The following is a 23533-nucleotide window of genomic DNA, read 5'->3' on the forward strand; positions in this document are numbered from 1 at the left end:
AATCAGGAAAACAATTCCATTCACCATTGCATCAAAAAGAATAAAATACCTAGGAATAAACCTAACCAAGGAAGTGAAAGACTTATACTCTGAAAACTACAAGTCACTCTTAAGAGAAATTAAAGGGGACACTAATAAATGGAAACTCATCCCATGCTCATGGCTAGGAAGAATTAATATCGTCAAAATGGCCATCCTGCCGAAAGCAATATACAAATTTGATGCAATCCCTCTCAAATTACCAGCAACATTCTTCAATGAATTGGAACAAATAATTCAAAAATTCATATGGAAACACCAAAGACCCCGAATAGCCAAAGCAATCCTGAAAAAGAAGAATAAAGTAGGGGGGATCTCACTCCCCAACTTCAAGCTCTACTACAAAGCCATAGTAATCAAGACAATTTGGTACTGGCACAAGAACAGAGCCACAGACCAGTGGAACAGATTAGAGACCCCAGAAATTAACCCAAACATATATGGTCAATTAATATTTGATAAAGGAGCCATGGACATACAATGGCAAAATGACAGTCTCTTCAACAGATGGTGCTGGCAAAACTGGACAGCTACATGTAGGAGAATGAAACTGGACCATTGTCTAACCCCATATACAAAGGTAAACTCAAAATGGATCAAAGACCTGAATGTAAGTCACGAAACCATTAAACTCTTGGAAAAAAACATAGGCAAAAACCTCTTAGACATAAACATGAGTGATCTCTTCTTGAACATATCTCCCCGGGCAAGGAAAACAACAGCAAAAATGAGCAAGTGGGACTACATTAAGCTGAAAAGCTTCTGTACAGCGAAAGACACCATCAATAGAACAAAAAGGAACCCTACAGTATGGGAGAATATATTTGAAAATGACAGATCTGATAAAGGCTTGACGTCCAGAATATATAAAGAGCTCACACGCCTCAACAAACAAAAAACAAATAACCCAATTAAAAAATGGGCAGAGGAACTGAACAGACAGTTCTCCAAAAAAGAAATACAGATGGCCAAGAGACACATGAAAAGATGCTCCACATCGCTAATTATCAGAGAAATGCAAATTAAAACTACAATGAGGTATCACCTCACACCAGTAAGGATAGCTGCCATCCAAAAGACAAACAACAACAAATGTTGGCGAGGCTGTGGAGAAAGGGGAACCCTCCTACACTGCTGGTGGGAATGTAAATTAGTTCAACCATTGTGGAAAGCAGTATGGAGGTGCATCAAAATGCTCAAAACAGACCTACCATTTGACCCAGGAATTCCACTCCTAGGAATTTACCCTAAGAACGCAGCAATCAAGTTTGAGAAAGACAGATGCACTCCTATGTTTATCGCAGCACTATTTACAATAGCCAAGAATTGGAAGCAACCTAAATGTCCATCTGTAGATGAATGGATAAAGAAGATGTGGTACATATACACAATGGAATACTACTCAGCCATAAGAAGTGGAAAAATCCAACCATTTGCAGCAACATGGATGGAGCTGGAGAGTATTATGCTCAGTGAAATAAGCCAAGCGGAGAAAGAGAAATACCAAATGATTTCACTCATCTGAGGAGTATAGGAACAAAGGAAAAACTGAAGGAACAAAACAGCAGCAGAATTACAGAACCCAAAAATGGACTAACAGGTACCAAAGGGAAAGGAACTGGGGAGGATGGGTGGGCAGGGAGGGATAAGGGGGGGGAAGAAGAAGGGGGGTATTAAGATTAGCATGCATGGGGGGGAGGGAGAAAGGGGAGGGTGGGCTGCACAACACAGAGAGGACAAGTAGTGACTCTACAACATTTTGCTAAGCTGATGGACAGTAACCGTAATGTGGTTGTTAGGGGGGACCTGATATAGGGGAGAGCATAGTAAACATAGTATTCTTCAGGTAAGTGTAGATTAAAAATTTAAAAAAAAAAAAAAAAGAAAGAAAGAAAGAAAAGGGGGATTACTCCTTAACAGGATAAAACTATTGGTAAATCAAAGATCAACGCATGCTTTAAATATCCTTAATGTTGATCACTTAAAGGGTGTCAGATGATCAGCTATGGAGGTACTCTTTTCTGATAATATTCCTTTCTCTTAATTAAAAAAAAAAAAAAAAAAGCAGTTACTGTGTGCTGACCTCCAATGAGTTCTGCACAGTGGTATAGAGGGCATGTCAAAGTGTGGGCAAAGGGTCTGTTTGTTTCTACGCAGAAGATCAAGGCCTAGCTTGGATACCCAGAAAATGAACTAAGATACGATATGAGGAGGAGCTTCCGGCATCGGCACTCTCTGGAGGACTCGTGCCGGGGGATGATCATCAAAAAGCCTCCACAGGGATCCGGACGATGCTGCGGTTGTGGCTGCATCCAGCCCACCATCTCCTGGACTTGCCATGAGAAGGAGGAGGGAGATGTCTAGGCTGGCATGTGCATACAGTGAGACAACGAATTTGACTGGATCTGTACTGTTGGAACTCAACCAGGAGTTGGGAGGGGTGCAAGTTGTAGCACCCCAAAATCTCATGACTATAGACTATCTATGGTTAAAAGAACATATGGGATGTGAACAGATCCCAGAAATGGGCTGCTTTAATTTGTCTGATGGTTCAAGTACAGTTGGAAAATATCCATCATATCATAGATAAATTTTCACAAATGCCTAGGGTGCCTAAATGGTTTTCTTGGCTTCACTGGAGATGGCTGGTAATTATAGATTTGCTTTGTTTATGTCACCGTATTCCTATTATGTCAATATGTGTGTGCAAATTAGTTAGTAGTTTAAAACCTATACATACTTAAGGTACTATACAAGAAGATATGTCAAAGAAATAATCAATCCTCCCAAGTTTCCTTCATATGCTACATCTATAGCTTTTCTTCTTCCTTCCTAATTACAAACTTTAAATAGAATTCGTGCCTCATATCGAATTTACCGAGTATCATAATTCCTCCAGGTGGTAAAGATACCTCGAGACAAGTGCTGGGCATAGAAGCCACAGGGCATAAATCTGCAAAGAAGTAAAAAGCTAACCTTTGCAAACAATATGGCTTCTCTCTCACTTACCAACTTTACATTTCCCTGTATGGCCCCGGAAGATGACTGGTTAGCCAGAGACGGGTAAGATTCCTCAAGGGAGGAACAACCTAAGACAGGCACAGTCGCAGGGGGGCCATCAGGTGAGAATTTGGGGATCAACAGAGGTGAGGCTCAGAACCTCACCCCCCCTGCTTTGAGAGAAATCTTCTGCATCCGTGGATGTTTTGCTGCCCTTGTCTAGCCTGGATTAATACTTAGTCCATAGGCACACACCTGATCATCTGATCATCTACATTTGCCTTCTTACAGCACTAAACTATGTTTTCTACCTTTATCTTGCATCTACCTACCACTTCAGCATTTTATTAAAAATAAAAATAATAATAATAATAGGAGAAATGTGGGATCAACATATAAATCAAGTACAAAAATCAAATGAATATTCATATTTGACCTGATGGTTTATAGGTCATATTGCATGATCAAAACCGAAAGTTTCTGTGATGACTGCCCTTGTACTGTTCACCATGTAAGAATTTATTCACTCTGTAAGAATTCGTTCACCATGTAAGAACTTGTTCGTTATGCTTCAGAAGATTGGAGACTGACGAGAATTAGGCTTGAGATGGATTAATGATTGTACATTGAGCATTGACCCCCCTATACTGAATTTTATTGTTGTTAACAACCATTTGATCAATAAATATGAGAGATGCCCTCTCAAAAAAAAAAAAAAAAAAAAAAAAAAAAGACATATGCACCCCTATGTTTATTGCAGCACCATTTACAATAGCCAAGTTATGGAAGCAACCTAAGTGTCCCTCAGTAGATGAATGGATAAATAAGATGTGGTACATATACATAATGCAATATTATTCAGCCATAAGAAGAAAACAAATCCTACCATTTGCAACAACATGGATGGAGCTAGAGGGTACTATGCTTAGTGAAATAAGCCAGGTGGATAAAGACAAGTACCAAATGATTTCACTCATTTTGGAGTATAACAGCAAAGCAAAACCGAAAAAACAAAGCAACATCAGACTCACAGACTCCAAGAAGGGACTAGCGGTTACCAAAGGGAAGGGGGTGGGGAGGGTGGATGGGGAGGGAGGGACAAGGGGATTAAGGGGCATTATGATTAGCACACATAATGTAGCGGGGCACAGGGAAGGCATTATAGCATGGAGAAAACAAGTAAGGACTCTATGGCATCTTAATATGCTGATGGACAGTGACTGCAATGGAGTGTGTGTGGGGGACCTGATAATATGGTTGAATGTTGTAACCACAATGTTGCTCATGTGAAACCTTCATAAGATTGTATATCAATGATACCTTAATTAAAACAAAAAAAGAAAGAATTTCACTCCAGCTTTAAGAATAGACAGAATGTGAAAATTACAGTATGGAAAAAGTTATTCCATGCAAGTCGAGAGCAAAAGAGAGCAGGCACAACTATATTTATATTAGACAAAATAGATTTTAAGCTGAAAATGGTAATATGAGAGGTCATCATGTAATGATAAAGTGGTCAATTCAGGAGGGTAAAACAAACATAAATATCTATGTACCTAACTTCAGAGCACTTAAGTATATTAAATAAAAAATCTGAGGAGAAAAATAGCTAATACAATAATAGCAGCGGACTTCTAGTATCCCACATTCAACAACGGGTAGATCACACAGACAGAAAGTCAAGGAAACATTTTATCTGAATTACGTTTTAGACAAAATTGACCTAAGAGACAGACATGAAGTCCATCCAACAGCAGTGGAACACACAGTCTCAAGTGCATACAACGTTTCTCTAGGATAGATCATGTCAGTGACAAAACAAGTCTTAGCAAATTTCAGAGGACTGAAATAATACCAAGTGTCTTTTCTGGCCAAAAAGGAATGAAACTAGAAATCAGCAAAAGGTGGAGAACTGGAAATTCCCCAAATATGTGTAAATTGAACATGTTCCTAAAGAACAAATGAGTCAAGAAATCAAAGGGAAATAAAATATGTTAAAGCAATGAAAATAGAAACACAACATGTCAAAATTTATGGAATGTAGCAAAAGCCAATCTAGAAGGGAAGTTTATAGCAATAAATACCTATATTAATAAAAATCATGAATGAAATGGAGACCATAAAAATAGAAAAGATGAATGAAATTAATAGCTTGTTTTTAAAAAGATGAATAAAATTGAAAAGTTTTTAGCTAGACTAAGAAAAAAGAATCAAAATCAGAAATGAAAGGCATTACAAAACCACAGCAATACAAAGGATAAGGGACTACTATGAACAACTATATGCCAACAAATTGCATAACCTAAACAAAATGAATAAATTCATAGGTCATACAACCTACCAAGACTGAATAAAGAAACAGAAAATCTGATCAATTATGACTAAGGAGATTAAAGACTAATCAAAAATCTAATAAAGAAAAATTCCAGATAGTTTCCCTGTTGTATTCTACCTAACATTTAAAGTAGTAATGGCAGTCCTCAAATTCTTACACCCAAAATTCAAGAGGAACACTCCCAAACTAATTCTACACGGACAGCATTACTTTGAAACCAAAGCCAGATAAGGGTATTGCAAAAAAAATACAATCAAATATCCCTGATAGTTCAACATATATAAATCAATAAATATAATATCCCACATTAATAGAATGAAAGATAAAAAAATGTGATCATCTCAGTAGATGTGGAAAAAAGTATTTAACAAAATTCAACATCCTGTCATGATAGAAACTCTCAAAAACGTGGGTATAGGAGGAGTGAACCTCAATAAGGTCCATATATGACAAATTCACAGCTAACATCATACTCAAAGGGGAAAGTTTGAAAGCTTATCCTCTGAGACCAAGAACAAGAGTGTTCATTCTCATCATTTCCATTCAACATTACTGAACATCCTAGCCAGAGTAATCAGGCAAGAGAAAGAAAGAAAATGGATCTAAATCAGGAAGAAATAAAATTGTCTTTATTTGCAGATAATATGATCTCATATATACAAAGTCCAAAGACTCCACTGAGAAACTGTTGGAACTACTCAACAAATTCAGTAAAGTTGTAGAATATAAAAATTAACATACAAAAATCAGTTGCATCTCTATACACTAACAACGAACTCTGCAAAAGAAAATGATATCAACAACAAAATAGAAAAAGATTTAACAAAGGAGATCTGCACTTAAAACTGTAATACTTTTATGAAAGTGGAAAGATAGCCCATGTTCATGGATCAGAAGAATATTGTTAAAATGTCCACACTACCTAAAGCCATATATAGATTCAACGCAATTCCTATCAAAATTCCAATGGCATTTTTCACAGAAATAGAAAAAAGAACCCTAAAATTCATATTGAACTACAAAAGACACCAAACAGCCAGAGCAATTCTGAGAAAGGACAAAGAAGCTGGAGGCATCACACTTCCTGATTTCAAACTGTACTACAAAGCTATAGTATTCATATCGGTATGGTACTGTCATAAAAATAGACACATGGACCCATGAAACAGAATTGAGAGCCAAGAATACTAAGTAGGAAAAGGATAATCTCTTCAATGAATGGCATTGTGAAAACTATACTCACAATCAGAAGAATGAAGTTGGATGCCTGTCTTAAACCACTGACAAAAATGAACTCAAAACAGATTAAAGACTTAAACATAAAATATGAAACTAGAAGAAAACGTAAGGGAAAAGATCCTTGACATTGGTCTGTGCCACAATTTTTTGGATATGGCACCAAAAATATAAGCAACAAGAGCAAAAATAAGTAAGTAGGACTACATGAAACCAAAAGGCTCCTGTACAGCAAAGAAACAATGAAAAGACAAATATTTACAAATCTTATATTTGATAAGAAGTTAATATCCAATATAGATAAGGAACTCACACAACTCCATAGCAAAAAATATATATACATATGATTTAAAATGGGAAGAAATGAATAATCATTTTTCCAAGGAAGACATACAAATAACCAATATGTACATGAAAAGGTGCTCAATATCACTAATCATAAGGAAAATGGGAATCAAAACCACAATGAAATACCACCTTACACCTGATAGAATGGCTATTATAAAAAAGATAAGAGGTAACAAGTGCTGGCAAGAATATGGAGAAAGGGACCCCTTGTACACTGTTGGGAACGTAAGTTGGTACAGCAAGTATGGAAAACAACATGGAGGTTCCGCAAAAAATTAAAAATAGAGCTATTATATGATTCAGTAATCCCCCTTCTGGGCATAAACTCATAGGACATGAAAACAGGATATTGAATAGCTATCTGCACTGCCATGTTCATTGCAGGATTATCATAATAGCCAAGATATGGAAACAACCAGTGTCCATCAAAAAATGAATGGATAAAGAAGATGTGGTACACACACACACACACACACACACACACACACACACACACACACACAGGAATATTATTCAGTCATAAGAATGAAGGAAATCCTGCTACTGTTAAAACACAGATGGGATTTGACATATGTTAAGTGAAATAGGTCAGAGAGATAAAGACAAATGTTATATGATACCACTTACATGTTGAATCGAAAAAAACTCAAAGAAATAGATGGTTGCCAGAGGCTGGAGGGTGGATGATAAGAAGATGTTGGTCAAGGGTACAAACTTCTAGTTAGTTCTGGGATATCTAATGCACAGGATGGTGATTATAGTCAACAATACTATATTATAAACTTGAAAGTTGCTCAGAGTGTATATTAAATATTCTCACCACAAAAAAGAAATGCTAATTATGTGAGGTGAGGCAGTGAAGATGTTATTAACTAGTCTTGCTAGGGCAATCATTTCATAAGTGTACCAAATCGTGAAGTATACTTTAAACTTAATGTTATATGTGAACTGAATCTCAATAAAGCTGAGGAAAGACAATATGTCAACTTCACTAGTGTTTTGTGTGTGTCTTCTGTAAATGTTTTTGCATGTGCAATCAAATGCAAAAACACTTCATTTTTATTTTGGTATCATTAATGTACAATTACATGAGCAACATTGTAGTTACTAGATTCCCATTATCAAGTCCCCACCACATACCCCATTACAGTTACTGTCCATTAGCGTAGTAAGATACTATAAAATCACTACTTGTCTTCTCTGTGTTATACTGTCTTCCCCATGTCCTGCCACCCAAAAAATTGTGTGTGCTAATCATAATGCCCCTTTTTCCCCTTATCCTTCCCTTCCCACCCATCCTCCCCAGTCCCTTTCCCTTTGGTAACTGTTAGTCCATTCTTGGGTTCTGTGAGTCTGCTGCTGTTTTGTTCCTTCAGTTTTTTCTTTGAAAAATGCTATATTTTTAGCACAAATGTTAGATTACTACACATATTTTTCTGTATTTTGATTTTTCCATTTAATATATCTTGGATATTATTCTAAGATATAAACTCTTTAAGCAAAGTTATGAGGGTTTGCTCTTTAAAAAAAAGGTGGAATTTCAGTGGGTGATAGACTGTAGAGCTCTGGAGACTTTTTTTTCCAACATGGAGATAAGATAAGCCTGAAAAAAATCCCAACACAATATATATAAAAGTTCTTAACAGCAGCAAATGTAATGACCTAATGTGTAAACATCTCAAATTTAGATAAACTAGATAATTGGTTCTCTTACCTTTTTAAAATAACCTCTACCATATTTATAGTACTTTCCCAGTTAATTACTGTATTATCTGTAAGGAAATTAAGTAGCTTGGATCTTGTAGGTAAACGGAAATTTCTGGAATTAAGAAGACCACTTTTTTTTATTAAGGTATTATTGATATACATTCTTATGAAGGTTTCACATGAAAAAACAATGTGGTAAGAGAAAACGAAACATAAAAAAAACAAAAACAAAAAAACAAAAAGAAGAAAAAACAATGTGGTTACTACATTTACTCATATTATCAAGTCCCCACCCGTACCCCAATGCAGTCACTGTCCATCAGTGCAGCAAGATGCCTCAGATCCACTATGTGCCTTCTCTCTGCTACACTGTTCTCCCCGTGATCCCCCACACCATGTGTACTAAACATAATACCCCTCAATCCCCTTCTCCCTCCCTCCCCACCTGCCCTCCCACACCCCTCCCCTTTGGTAACCACTAGTTCATTCTTGGAAGACCACTTTTTTTATGTTGGAAGATCTAATCCTCTATATACTGAGTTATTTGAGCACCAGCAATTCTTGAACTTCTGGGTGCCACTCCATAGCTGTCCACTAGAGGGACCACAAACTCTTTACCCCTTGTCTTCCCCCTCACCTCCTTTTCAGTATTGTAGGCTGTAGGCTCGCTAGATGATTAATCTTGCTGGTTGACTGTTGGAACTAAACCCAAGCCTACACTCTGATTTTAAGCAAGCATAATTTTTCTAGGAAAGATGTGTACATCATTTTGAAGAGCTCAAGAGGGCTTACTGAAGTCTCCTAAAGGCCTATTTCAAAATCTGTTTACTCTTTTGTCCAGTTTAAATCTCTCATTAACAAGCTTGTGATAAAATTCTTTGAGATAATATGGGCTGAAAAGCAGTATGCATACTCTGTGTAAAAACTTACAGAGTAATTATATGCTAACATATATTATCTACTACTTACAGTCTTGAGTAATATCTTCAAAATTTTAATGTGTCTGTTTGAAACAAGCAACATCTATGTGAGATGTGAGCAATTTGAAATTCAGATGCTATTTTATCTTACCACAGCTTCCTAACATAATTACCTAAGACACTTCTTGGTAAAACCAGTGTTTAGAGAGATGAGGAATAAGGAGATACTGGGGAAAGACACCAGATTCTCTGGCCAAAGAGGTTTCTCAGCTCAACAGCTAACAATAATAGCTCACAAACTAAGGTCCCCCCATTGTTTCTGGGTCACAGGCAAGGTGAGGGAATTCACCATTTCTAATCTCAAACCCACCTTTCTTTGATAAACATCTCTGTGGCGTCTTTAGGTCTCTGTTCCAGATCCAAGATACCCTGTAACAATGCAGCCTTCAGATCTTTTAAAAGCTTCTGGGCTGTCTCCAAATAAAATCCTAGAAACCACACAGAAGCTTATCTCTCTCTCACCTTATATTCCCAGGTAAATAGACCACCTGTAAACTGGGATTCTTGCAAGCCTTTGGGCAAAGATCTGAGGTGTTTCAGGGTTAGATACGAGACAAGATTTGTCAGCAACAATCCTATGCTTTGAAAACATGAACACACTGTATGTGGAAGATGAGAATTGGGCCCCTTGCCTCCAGGGTCCCCCTGGAAGCTGCCCGTGAAGGATCGTGGGTCTGCTTCTCCTGTGCATTCACTGCCTCGTTGGCCTCAGCACCAGAACTACTCAGTATGACTGCTGCGTGCCAGCAGGCCCATGAGATCCCTCTGTGAGATAAATATGGAAAGACTAAACATCCAAATAAACTCTCTAGTAATTTGAACTTGTATAAGCAAATGATAAAGAATGATGTATAGAAAAATTCAGAAGAAAAGTTAGAAAAAAATTCCTAGAGCTTCAGTTGCTTACCAGTTCAATAAATAGTAGAGATTTACTCAACATCAGTCTTTGAAAACTGGTGTTGTGTTTGGCAATTAAAATAATGAAATGACCCTCACAGAGAGCGCCATTAGGACAGCAAGCCAAGAACTCAGCCACTTAACATAACAGTCACCCTAATGGTGGTTCTCCTGCTCTTTCTCAGCTTTGACCCATCACTGGCTCAGCTCCCTGTTCATCTCCTACAGACTGAGTAATTATTTTCCCGGTTGAAGAACCTCTCACTCAGACATTGAAAGCCACACTAAAATTCCAATAAACCACCACATTTCTTCTTGATGCTTTGGTCACCCCATCTTTATCTTTAGGATTATTTATAGTAGGTTCAGCCAAGTTTCTAGGCATTCTATTTAAATGAAGTCCCCTCCACATTGGTATTTCTCCAAGTGGGAGTCTCAGGGCACCTTCATTGATCCAGCTGGGCCCCAGGCCAGACCTAATCAGTGTCACATCATCAGACTCTCTGGGTTAGGGCTGAGGACCCTGTTTGCCAGAAAGCTCCTTAGATTGACTCTTCGATGCACCAGAGTGGGAGGCCCACTGCCTGAGGGAGATTTGCTTCATTGGTCAGCTCAGTCAGATACAGCACACTGGAGCAGGAAGAACACCGGGGGCCCTGGGAGATGCACTTCCCAGTTTGCCTACCAGCACCCAGGGAATCTGGGGCATAGCCGGGCCTTGTCCTGGCATTTCCTGACTGCCTGTCTTTTAGAGTAATGAATAGAGGTGATTTTTATAGTCCAGAAATTCATAAGATCCCTTGAAGCACAGAACAGGGATGGTGCCCTCGTTGACTGAAAGACAAAGTCATTTTTGAAATCTTGGTTTAAAAATGCCACTTCACGTTGTTTCGGATTGAGGAAACTGCCACCACACACACACCTGGGCCCAGTGGCCTGACACTCCTCCGCTGTGGGGCTTGGCCACGGTGGCTGCTTCTCATGCAGCCACACAACGCTGGCCAACTGCACTCACTCACCATCACGGTAAGCTGAATCCTTACTGCTCCTCATCCCCAACAATAATCATTTAATTAAATAACTCCTCATAATGGGAATCAGCAGGGCCTTTAGGCAAGCCCAACTTCCATTACTACTGATGGAGCTGGGCTTGCTAGGCAGACACCGTTATGCACCCCAGAACCAAAAGCACCAAGTGAAGCCAGTCTTACAGTTTGACCCCCAAACTCAGGAAAACACAAGTGGGGTGGAGGATCTCTTCTTGGCTTTCTCCCTCTCTCTCTCCCATCTCCCCCCTGCCCAGGCCTCCCAAAGCCACCTCCCCCACAAGGTCAGAGCTCTCCAAGAACAAAGCAACACCCTCCTCTGCTGCTCTCTTTAGCAGGCCTTTGAATTTCTCTACTCTTAGAGACCCAAATTTTCCATGTTACCAAGCCCAACCTAGCCACCCAGATCAGAGGAAAAAGAGAGTGTACCGCCTGCAGACTCCGTGAAGGGAGGAACTGGAGACACCCCGGGAAGTGGTGCCCCAGCCGGCACCTCACATTTGCCCTTGAAGCTTGTCCTTGCTGTTTCCAGCGGTTCCCGCACTGCTGGTCTGCAGTGGCGAGGGGGTCTGGCCTCCTTGGGCTCTCTGCCATCTGCTTTCCTGGTCAGGGCGCTGCTGGGTAAAAACAACTCCCAAGCCACCCTTGGCTACTAAGCCTACCAAGCAGTTTCCAGAGCAGGAAGCCACGCCCATGCTTCCAGGCCCACCCCTCTCACATTAGCTCCGCCCACTTTGTCCAGAACCCTAGTTTCCCACAGCCCTCCTTATCTGCTCCACATGCCCAGGCCACCTGCACTGTTTATCACAGTAAAACCTGAATCTTTACTGCTCCTCAGCCCCAAACAATAATCATTTAATTAATTAACTCCTCATAATGGGAGTCAGCAGGACCCTTAGGCGAGTCCATCTTCCATTACTGACTGTTTATAGAGTTGGGCTTGCTAGGCAAACACCGTTAAGCACACTCAGAAACAGAGTGCCAGCTGAAGTCTGCTGTCTGTGGTTTGACCTTGAAAGTCAGCCTCTTATGCTCAGCAAACTCCTCCCAAAAAAAGAGTCCCCCATCTCTACTTTTAGGCAATCAGCCTGATATCCAGGGGTGGTTTCACCTCCCTGCAACCCCACTTGTAGTGGGACCTTGGCATCTGAACTCCTGTCCATCTTCATGGTGCTGGCTCACACAAAGGGCCCTCTTTGTGCATGGCTGGGGGCTGTCACTGTATCCTTGCCACCACTGGCTATTGCTCAGCTCTTCCTATCAGCCAGGAGTCAATGGCATTATCCACACTAGAGATCACCCAGCCTCCTGTGGGCTATCAGTTCGCCACTGGACTGCCACTGCCGTGGAGGTGTGTTCTGGGAACTCCCCAAACCCTCCCATCCACCCTGTGCTCCTGCTGTTTGCCCAGAGAGGCTTGGCCACTGCAGAAGATATAATGATGAGGAGGGTGATGATACGATTATGCGCTAAACACATCCCACATTTCATTTAATCTCTATGACAATATTACAAGATAGGTGGAAATGTCCCCATTTTTCAGATAAGAAAACTGAGGTTCAGGGGAGGTCAAGTAGCTTGCCCAGTCACACCAATAGTAAGTTCCAGATGGACTTAAACAGGAGTCTGGGCCCGTAACACCCATTGGAGATCAGCTCTTAGTGCCCCCTGGGGTTTCCCTCCCTCTCCTACCTGTACTCTGCAACTCGCTGGGGCTTCCAGCCCTGCCTGGGACCACCCCAAGGGCCTGCTCTCTGGGGAGACCAGTGTCAGGGGGGAGCTGCTACTCGAGCACAATACAGTAGCGAGTCTGAGGAGAGTGGGGGGACGGCAAGGGAGGGACACCCTTCAGGAGAGAAACCGTTCCACCGGTCAACCCCAGGGGCCTCTCTGCTCGCTCTCTGGCCTCTCAGGATCTGCCCGGGATGCCAAGGCCAGCAGAGGTGAGCTGGCTGGACACCTGGACTACCCGTGCCCTCCCTCAGCTTGTCTGCTGCCTTTCCCGTCAACAGAGCCTTCCTGGGGTAGGTGAACACACCCATTCTACCTGACATTTGGGGGTTGAGTGGTTCTCCAGCCACCCCCTCGTGTTTTTCTGCTGCTTACCCTCCCATCACCCCTCCCTAAGCTTCAGTCATTCATTCATTTATTCCTCAAACGCCATGATGAGCCGGCTTCTGGGGATACCCAGATGATTATCTGTATTTGTTTTCTAGGGTTGCTGTAACAAAGACCACAAACGGGGTGACTTATAGAAACAGGAATTTATTGTCTCACAGCTCTGGAGGCCAGATGTTCCAAGTCAGGGCCATGCTCTGAGACCCACAGGAGAGAACCCCTCCCGGCCTCCTCCAGCTCCTGCTGTCGCAATCTCTGGCGTGCCTTGGTTTGTAGGTGCAGTGCTCTGGTCTCTGCCTTCTCCTTCTGTGTCTCTCTCTGTCTTCTCCCCTTCTGAGGCCCCCAGACACTGGGTGGAGAGCCCACTCTCTGCCAGCATGACCTCATCTTAACTAAGGATATCTTGAAATGACCCTATTTCCAAATAAGTTACATGCTGAGGTCCTAAGGGTTAGGACTTTAACATAGCCTTTGGGGGGACCTAATTCAACCTATAACAGCAGGTAACAGTATCCCTGTCCTCAAAAAGTCATCATTGTTGCCATGATTATCAAGACTGTCATCTTCAAGAGTGGGCCAGGCTTCTCCCGGCTTCTTCAGATGCACAATCTTGTCTGGTAGGCAGGCCTGAAACCATCATATCCTGAAAGGATGTGTCTCCTTGTGGAGGGGTGTCCCAGCCTTAACGGAGCACATGTCATGGGAGGACTTGGAAGAGCAGGCTTCCCCACCTAATCCCAACAGCTTGGTCACTTGGGAGCCACAGGAGCTCAACTTGTCCAAAGCAGATTTCAGCATCTTTCCCCACATCTGGTCCTAATTTTTTTTCTTGACCTAACAAAGATCAAGTTCTTGGAAACCTCAAAGTTAGCTTCGGATGTGCACAATGAGACAGGGCAAGAAGCCACCATGCGCCCATAGCCAGCTGGCTCTGCCTCACATGCCAAGCACTCCTGGCAGGCCAGGCCTTGTGGTTAGTGCCTAAAACCTGACCTCAGTTCTGTCTCATGATGTCCCTGACATGGAGAAAATTGTCCTCCTCTGCAGGCAAGTCAGCACAACAGCAATGATCCCAGATGTGGCTCCACCTATGGAGCTTAGTATGGTATTTAGAGCCACACTTGCATCTAAAGTAGCTGAAGCTCTTCGATGCGCCCTGCACTGTGTTCGGATCTGCGGAGGGTAGGACACAGCCAGGATGTGGTCCAGGAGTAGCAGCAGGGTTTCTCACAGACATTTGGGGCCAGATAATTCTTGGCCTGGGGGCACTGTCCTGTGCACTGTGGAATGTTTAGCAACATCCATGGCCTCTACCCACTAGGAGCCTGTACCAACTGTGGATAAAATGAGAGTTCCTGCGGCCAGGATTCTCACCTGGCCCTGGCTGACTAGCTCACTGCACATCTGTGGGCAATACATGGCTGTTGACTCTATATAAAGAGCTCTGCCCAGTGCTCTGGGAACGACATGGCAGGGCTGCAAGGCTGCAGGAGAGCAGAGCAGAGGCTGGAGTGGTGGCAGTGCCAAGGACAGAGGCCCAGAGGACAGCTGTGCGGGACGACTGTGCAGAGAGGCCCAGAGGACGGCTGTGCAGACAGAGGGGCCCAGAGGCAGAGACCGGCTTGCTGCATATGCAGACTTGCTCTGAGTGAATGGGATTCTAGTGACTGACCTGCTACCTGGAAATAAAGTTGGGTATAACCCTTTCACCCCAAGAATGTTTTGCAGTCAGTTTCTTTGGTTGCATTGAATCCATAGCTAACTTGCCTGAGACTGAAATCCATTGGCAAGACACCAACCATTACCCCTCCCCACAAAGTGTGACAACCAGAAGCATCCCTGGATGTTGCTAAATGCTGCTCACCTCTCCTCTACCCTGAAAACCACTGGTGTACCTCCATCAGATGTTAAGCAACAAAACAGTGAGCAAATAAGTACCAAAGAAATCCTGTCACCATTAGAACCACAGGAGCCCAGAGATGGCTGGGAATCCAGTGGGGCCACAGTGGTTGGAGACTGGGGCTTAGAGCTTGGGGTGGGTTTTGGTTAAGGGCTGGGTAGCTTTCCGTGATTTTAGGCAGGAGAAAAACACAAGAAAAGGCTTAGGTCCACAGTGCAGGGGAGTGCTGGATGGGTAGGAGGCCTCTGAACTAACTGCAGAAGATGCTTATTTTCATTGTAAAACACCATCTGAGCTTTAAGCATTACATGGTTTGCAGAGGAAGTCTCAGCATCTCATTCAGTATGGTCTGGTGGTTTGCATTTGTCTTGAGACTTGACCTGTGCAATCAGGGATGCTTCTGGTTGTCACACTTTGTGGGGAGGGGTAATGGTTGGTGTCTTGCCAATGGATTTCAGTCTCAGGCAAGTTAGCTATGGATTCAATGCAACCAAAGAAACTGACTGCAAAACATTCTTGGGGTGAAAGGGTTATACCCAACTTTATTTCCAGGTGGCAGGTCAGTCACTAGAATCCCATTCATTCAGAGCAAGTCTGCATATGCAGCAAGCCGGTCATGTCTTTACGAACTGAAGCATCTCCAAGCCTTGGACGTCTTCCCAGTTGTGAAGGCACCTCCTCTCTGGGTGAGGAACTGGATCTCCACGCCATGTTTCACACTGAAGAATGAAGCCCCAGACTTGATGATGTGCTGGTAAAAGTTTAACAGTCAGTCCTTGGGGTGTGGGGAGAGGACGTCTTCATTTGTAGCCTTTGTCAGTTTCCATGGTACACATACTCCCACTAAGGTCAATTTAAAGCTACCAATGATTTAACAACTGGTTGACAAAATTTCTGAAAATTGAACTATGAGCTCCCACTAGCAAGTATAACCAGCTCCAGTCTCCGCTGCCAGTATGCAACCCTCGGCCTTGTGAGCGTCACCTACAGTGGTTTTTTTATTTGTTCAAATATACTATGGTTTCCATTTCAGGAATCAGCACCATTGTTTTGCCCTAATGAAACATTTTTAACTTAATTTTTACTGGATTATTTATCCTAAGTGGGGGCTTAAGTTTTTCTAACTTGCCATACAGCTTTTTCAGATGGCTTTTAATAATTATTTTTTAATTGTGTTAAAAGATATCAATTTAACTGTCTCCCCTAGTAAACTAAGCTTTACAGTGGAAGGGACTGCCTTGTGAATTGTCTGGAACATATCAGGCCTTCAGCAAATATTTATTGGTTGGAGAGATGAGTGGATGCTTTGGCGTAGATCTCTCTCTCTCTCTCTCTCCCTCTCCCATTTCCCTTATTTACTTGATTTGAACCAGCAGGCCACCTCTTAGTAGGGCCAAATGGGGAAGGTGCTGTTCATGAAGTTCCTAGGAAGTGTCCAGTCTTAACCAAGTCCTGAGGGCTCTGCAGGAAGATGCTCTGCAGCTTCCATGCTGGTCCAGAGGGACGTCTGTACAAAGATGAAGCGTCTCTCAGCACAGGTAATGGCTGCTCCCAAACTCTTCAGAGATCACCCCTACAGCTCAGATTGCACTGCATCTGTCTGTGTTATCAGCATTTCAAATATTTCAAAGTGCATCCAAGCATTCCGTTGCTGAGGGGGAACAATTAGAAATCAAGCCCAAGAAAACTTCTCAAGGGGCAGAGAACTGGCTGGAATAGGTGCTTCCTGAGCTCGAATGGGGTTCAGCTGCATAACCTTCATTAACAATGCATTGTATATCAATGGGCCCCATGTCATGCCCTGCCACTCTGTGCATTCACCCACCAAAATTCAATCCCTGGGCCATCCAAGCATGCCTAGGGAAGCCCTGTTGCACCCAGAGCTTTCTGCGCTTGGAGACAGGGTGGGCCATGCCAAGGCAGGAGCTTCTGTTATTTTGAGTCCTTTCCTGCCTATTTTCTCCAGGAGTGCTGACTTCAGTGAGTGGCCCAGCCATTCTCACAACATGTTGGCACATGCAGTGTGATCCCCAGATGCTCCTTGGAAAGGATTGGACAACCTAAATTCACTGAGGTCCCAGGGATTTTGATGGCACTTCTCCTACTGTCATTCACCCAGTGGCTGTCTGTCGCTGTGCTTGGAACAAATCAAAGGTGCATTGTGTGCTGTCCCTAGATGCTGGTTTATTGAGTGTCCTGCCAAGTTTTTCTGCTGGGGACAGCTGTGAAACCAGGGGCCAGATGGTCAGTGTCCATGTGACAGGCTCCCCTGGGTACGGGTCCTTGTTTCTGAGGGCCCAACCAGGCCCATGGACGGTGCAGATTACAAATTGCTGGGAAACCACAAAGCATGTTCCAACTTGGGGGAACAGAGAGGCTCAGGATGAAATGTAAACAATACATAACTAAAAATAATTTTTAAATATGCTGCTGCTTGTTGAACTCTCAGATTGCATCAGGGCATCTGAAGCAATGGCTCCTTGTGGAGCTTTGTGACTGGCCCTGAGGTCAGACACTGTACTGAGAGCTTCGTTAGGGTGATTTACTCTGCAACCTGGAGGATTTTTAATCCTCATTTAACAGATAAGATTGCTGGAGCTCAGCTAGGTGAGTCGAACGTGCCAGGGCCAGTTCAGATACGTCAGTGCCAGAATGCCTGGCTTCCAACCAGCTTGGCTGCTCCTAGGTGATAGCTCTCGTTTCTTACCTTCTCTGTGCCTCAGTTTCCTCATCTGCAAAAGGGACACACAAATGATAATAGTACCAACCTTCCTGAATTCCTCTGAGGAATAAAGCAGTTAAAAGTGTAAGGTGCTTTTGACAGTAGGGAGCCAGGAAGTGTGGACGAAGATTGTCTGAGAATGGAGGCCAGTTTAAGGTAAGTGAGATCCTGCAGGCTTTACCTCCTGTCCTGGGAAACAAGCCCTGTGCAGTTCAGGTGAGATGTGCTTACCTTCGCTCCACAGGTGGCAGAGACTGACTCCTCACAAGTCTGGCAACCCAGACTTGGGCACCTCACAGAGCAGGGCTATCTGTATGGGAGGGCTGCAGCCAGCAGACCCAAGGAGACACAAAGGAGACACAAAGGAGACACCACAGTCCCTCTGTCTTCGGGAGAATGCGGCCCTCTAAGGAAGGCCATGCCATTTTTCTTCTCGTTACATCTCCAGAGCAATGGCGAGGGAGTCACAGCTTGGGCCCAGTTGTCTGAGGCACTGGAGGGCTCTGGCCACCCTCTGAGTCACCCCTACTAAGTCTGCTGACTCTAAAGGGCAGGGCTGGTACAGCAGGACGGAGAGAGGTGGCCGCAGGCCCTGCTAGCAGGGGTGGGGGCCTCTCTGGTCACAGCAGCTCTTGGGGGACAATGGGTAGGAGAGGACTGTCAGTCTCCCCACTGCTCCCATGATAGGGAGACCCAGGGAGAATGCCGGCTTCAACGCAGGGCCTGGGGGCTTTCAGAGCCTCTCTAGCACTTAATTTCTTCCCACATACCCCTGCCCCTCCAGAACCCTGGTCAGCAGCGGGGACTTTTTGGCTTCTCCAAAAAAGTGACTTCAGAGAGGGCAGAAAAGAATGGGGAGGAAGGAATGCCACACTTGTGGACATAGATGGGGGTGGGGAGGAAATACAAAATGAGCTATCAGGCCATGAAAAAACAGGCAGGTTGCTAAGTGAATAAGCCAGTCTCAAAAGGCTACAGACTGTATGATTCTATCTGTAGGATATTCTGGACAAGGCAAAACAATGGAGACAGTAGCCCAGTGTTTGCCAGGGGTAGTGGGGAGATGAACAGGCAGAGCACAGAGCATTCTTAGATCAGAGAAATTATTCAGTATATTATTGTAACATGGGTATATGTTAAAACCCATGGAATTCATAAAGTGTGAGCCCTAATGTAATCTATGGACTTCAGTTAATAATAGTGTAGCAATATTGATTCATCAACAGTAACAAACGTACCACACTAATGTTAAGATGTTATAAATAGGGAAAATCATACAAGGGAGGAGGTAAGGTACGGGACCTCCTGTGGGTTTCTGCTCAAGTTTCCCATAAACCTACAAATGCTTTTAAAGTTTACTAATTAAAGAAAATGAAAACAAGAATACGAAGAAAACCCAAACCAAACCGTCCAAAAAAGCAAAACCCAAGAGGGCTGGGGCTAAACAAGAGCAGCTGCCCCAGACATGCTTCCTGAGCAGCTGCTGGATGTTAAAAGCAAAAAACCTGACACCACTCTGCATACGAGGAGTGGCTGCTGCAATTCAGCTCCACAGCGTCTGGCTCAAGCTGAATGACCTTCACAAAGGTCATTTCACTGGATTTCTTTTACCCTCATCATGTGTAAAAAGCCTTTTCTTTCCATAGTTTTGGTGCAAAAGCCAATGTGGCTAACAGGATTTGGGGCATCTGGCTGGGGAATGCAGGCAGAGGTCTTCACCTTAGATGGGGCACCAGAGGAGGTCTGCTTACAGCAAGTGCCTTTCCCACCTGCCTGACTTTTCATTGCAGTTGTGCTGCTTCCGGTGTGGCCTCAGCCTTTTGCAAGCTGCCAGAGGCAAAGTCTGAGTCCAGGGGGCAGGTGCTGCTCAGCCTCCCATGGGAGCGATGCCCCTGAGTGGGCATGGCTGATGCCACATGCCCCTGAGGAGGGCTTCCTTCCTGTGCCCATGACCAGGTGGCCCAAATGATAGCCTTTGGTAGAAAATGGGCCCCTTTGCTGCCCACCTGGCCCCACAACCAAGTCACCCAGTTTACACTGTATGGTGATGGCAGGTTCTGGGTACTAGTCTACACTGGGTGCCCAGTGTGGAAAGCTGGAAAATTCCAGCTGATCCAGGCTTGTGACGCACACATTCACTGTCAGTGTTGACACCCCGTGTGGATAAAGTGAAGGTTCTTGTGGCCAGGATTCTTACCTGGCCCTGGTTGGCTAGCTCAGTACCCATGTGTGGGCAATATGTTGTTACTGGCTCTATATAAAGAGCTCTGCCCAGTACTCTGGGCAACACGGTGGCACAGCCACAAGGCTGCAGGAGAGCATAGGCTGGAGTGGTGGCAGTGCCAAGGACAGAGACTGAGATGGCTGCAGGGGCAGAGAAGCCCAGAGGCAGAGACCGGCGTGCTGCATGCAGATTTGCTCTGAGTGGACAGGAATCTAGTGACTGACCTGCCACTATGGGAATAAAGTTGGGTATAAACCCTTTCACCTCAAGAACGTTCCACTGTCATTTCTTTGGTCACATTGCATCCATAGTGAATTTGTCCTGGGCTGAAACTCACTGGCAAGACACCCTGGCAAACAGAGTTGACATGTGGGCATGGCCTGTGGACTGAGTTTGGATCTCATTTATTTTCCTACTGGTTGTGTCACCTTTAGGGGGTTACATGCTCTCTAAGCCTCAGTTTCTTTGGCTGTGAAATGGGTGTTATAATCCTGGTCTCATGGGAACCTAAGGAGGAAGCCAGCCAGGCTAAGGGGAAGGGCACACCTAGGAGCAGTCAGCATGGGCTTCTCCCCTGCCCACAAGGCCACCCCCAACACCCCAGAAAAGGACCTGCCCTCAAGGCTCCCAGGCTTAGCTTCCTGCGGATCCAACATAGATACTCCTTAGAATCAACAGAGGGAGGCTCCGGGCTAGGAATCTGACTGAAAATTGGAGTGGGTGGGGAGGGAGGACATGGTATCATTCTGACAGGATTCCTGTCCAGCACAAGGGAATCTATGCGAAGTGTCCAGAGGCACACACGGTGTCCAACATAAAAGACAGTCTGGCAAGGGAGTCAGCGGCTGAGGGATGGGCTGTGAGATAGGAAGTTATAGAATGATTTCACAGCGATCTCAGGGGGCCAGCAGGGGTGTGAGAGGCACCTCTGTGGACAGCGGATGTGAAGGAGTGGCTGCCAGGGCCCGCGGGCCACGACCCCACAGAGGCATCAGACGGGCACAGAACACCCACAGCGGGGGATCCCACCCCTGACTCTCACTGCAGCCAGGCAGATTCATCTCTGTTTATTTTTCAAAATGAAACTAAAAATTACCACTCAGTATTTGAGAAGAGTGCTTGATCACAGTTAAAAGCTTTATGGAATTGGAGCCAGAACATCACAGACCAGTGGTCAGAAACAGGAGCTTCCGGTATTGCTCACACAGGCCGCAGCAGTCGGAGATGGCTCCCACCGACTCCTTCCCTTTCAGCATCCACTGCTGGCCGCTGTGCATGGCTCCAGGCACGGCAGACGGCCAGCATGGGTCTGCTGAGGTCGGCGGCATCCACAGATCAGAGGACATGTCAGCTGTCCCCCGGGCTTCTGATGTGACCATCCAGCACCTCCGTCCGCTGTGAGAGGTCCCGAAGCACCCACAGAGAAGGCAGGCAGGTCAAGGCCCTGGATAAAGACTGAAAGGCAGTGCTGGCTCTCCATCTTCACCTGGAAGGACGGGCTCCCTGCCTCAACCCTCCACGGTCAGCAGGTGGGAAAGTCGAGGTGGCGTCATCATCGCTCGTGCTTAATGTGAGCTTCGCTTCGCTCCACAGTGACCCCGTCCCCGTTCCGAGGGCCTTCCTTCTTGTTCCAGTCCTTCTCAGTGTAAAACTCGGCTAGCACAGGGCAGTGCTCAGATGCCACTCCGCCCCAGGACCAGTTATCTGGAATCCAAGGGTTCGTGAGGCCTTCTCTCACTACAGCCCAGTGACCTGAAGGGAGAGGGAAAGAGACCTAGCAGTCAGGCCGGGGCGGCTGGAGTCCCAGGCGGGCAGGGGAGGCCAGTGCTGGACATTTACAAGACTGAGTTTCCTGACAGCACTCCTCAGCCAGCTGGCTTGCCCATGCAAACGAAATATCTTGGCCAGTGTGATTTTCTGGACAAGTGAGGAGAAAGTTATAGAGCTTTTTGAGACAGGAAAGGTATTTTAAAAATGAAGGTTTAGAAATATAAGAAGTGGGAGGTACATTTGAAAAATAATGAAATTAATAGTTACCAAAGCAACTCTAGAGCAGTTAGAAAGCCCTGCGCGGCCCTGGAAGAGGACAAGGTTGATGGAAGTGCGCAAGGCTGCGTTAGGCTTTGAACTGTGGCCCAGCGGACAGCTCCGGGGTGGTGTAACTCCTCCCTGCATCTCGGCTCCTACAGCTTAACAGCAAGACGGCAGGCAAAATGATTTCTAATGTCCCTCTGGCACTGTGTCCTGGCCCCCCGGCCCTCTGCGTGGGAGCCCTGCCCTCTGCCGGAGGCCTGGGCAGGCTGGGACTGGCCTTTCTCTGGCCAGCAGGACATTTCTACAAACTGTCTTGCCTAGTTTGGTAATTGTTTGTCCCCCTGAGACTCACTTTCTTTTTTCTGCACATCCTCCCTCGGCAGCCCAACAAGAAGCCAGTGCCCAGTGAGAATAGGGGAAGTTGGTGAGAGTCTGGGCCGGGGTCCTTATCCGGAGGCTCCCTGCCCTGGCCGCACGTTCGACACCTGCAGTGGTGCCCCAGGGTTGGTACTTCTGGCAATTTTAAATGTCTCACTGAAGTACAATATGTATCTGCTGGGACTCAGTAAAGCTCTCAGGCAGGATGGAGAACCAGTTCTTGTCTTTCATCAAAAGACCCTACTGTTGTTTCCGTATTTCTGACTAATTATTTCTCACCCAAAGTCTGCTCAGCAATTTGCTGGTGTGGGGCAGGGACTGCTTTTCCATGCTGCATTGCCCACCCCGTCCTGGTCCTCATGGAGTCTGATTAAAGCACTTCTCCCAAGGTGTCGTGACATTCTGGGACACTTCTGCTCACCTGACTGCTGCTCCTTGGGGCACTGACAACTTATCCATAAACCTCAGGCCACAACACAGCACCTGAATGTGACAGCGCTAGAGGAATGTTTGCTGAATGACTAAATTACATAACGTTTTAGTCCCCTAAATTAGGGTTAGTCATTAGT

The 23533-nt window shown here is 44.6% G+C and overlaps 2 protein-coding genes across 6 annotated transcripts in view; both read right to left on the reverse strand.

Annotated features, from left to right (window-relative positions):
• The window catches only part of ANLN (anillin, actin binding protein), a 125403-nt gene extending 113176 nt beyond the window's left edge, over nucleotides 1-12227 (reverse strand). The window contains exon 1 of one of the 2 annotated variants that reach the window (XM_073238600.1): nucleotides 12018-12227. In XM_073238600.1, the coding sequence (XP_073094701.1) occupies nucleotides 12018-12182 (165 nt within the window). In that variant the 5' untranslated portion in view covers nucleotides 12183-12227. The remainder of the gene's footprint in view (nucleotides 1-12017) is intronic. The other variant, XM_036990528.2, reaches the window with a different exon arrangement.
• A 9377-nt stretch (nucleotides 12228-21604) lies between these two features.
• The window catches only part of EEPD1 (endonuclease/exonuclease/phosphatase family domain containing 1), a 102004-nt gene continuing 100075 nt past the window's right edge, over nucleotides 21605-23533 (reverse strand). For all 4 annotated transcript variants that reach the window (XM_073238601.1, XM_017680739.3, XM_073238602.1 and 1 more), the window contains one exon: nucleotides 21605-22304. In XM_073238601.1, the coding sequence (XP_073094702.1) occupies nucleotides 22105-22304 (200 nt within the window). In that variant the 3' untranslated portion in view covers nucleotides 21605-22104. The remainder of the gene's footprint in view (nucleotides 22305-23533) is intronic.

Source organism: Manis javanica, chromosome 6, assembly GCF_040802235.1.
Source record: "Manis javanica isolate MJ-LG chromosome 6, MJ_LKY, whole genome shotgun sequence".
In the NCBI taxonomy this organism is placed as follows: Eukaryota; Metazoa; Chordata; class Mammalia; order Pholidota; family Manidae; genus Manis; species Manis javanica.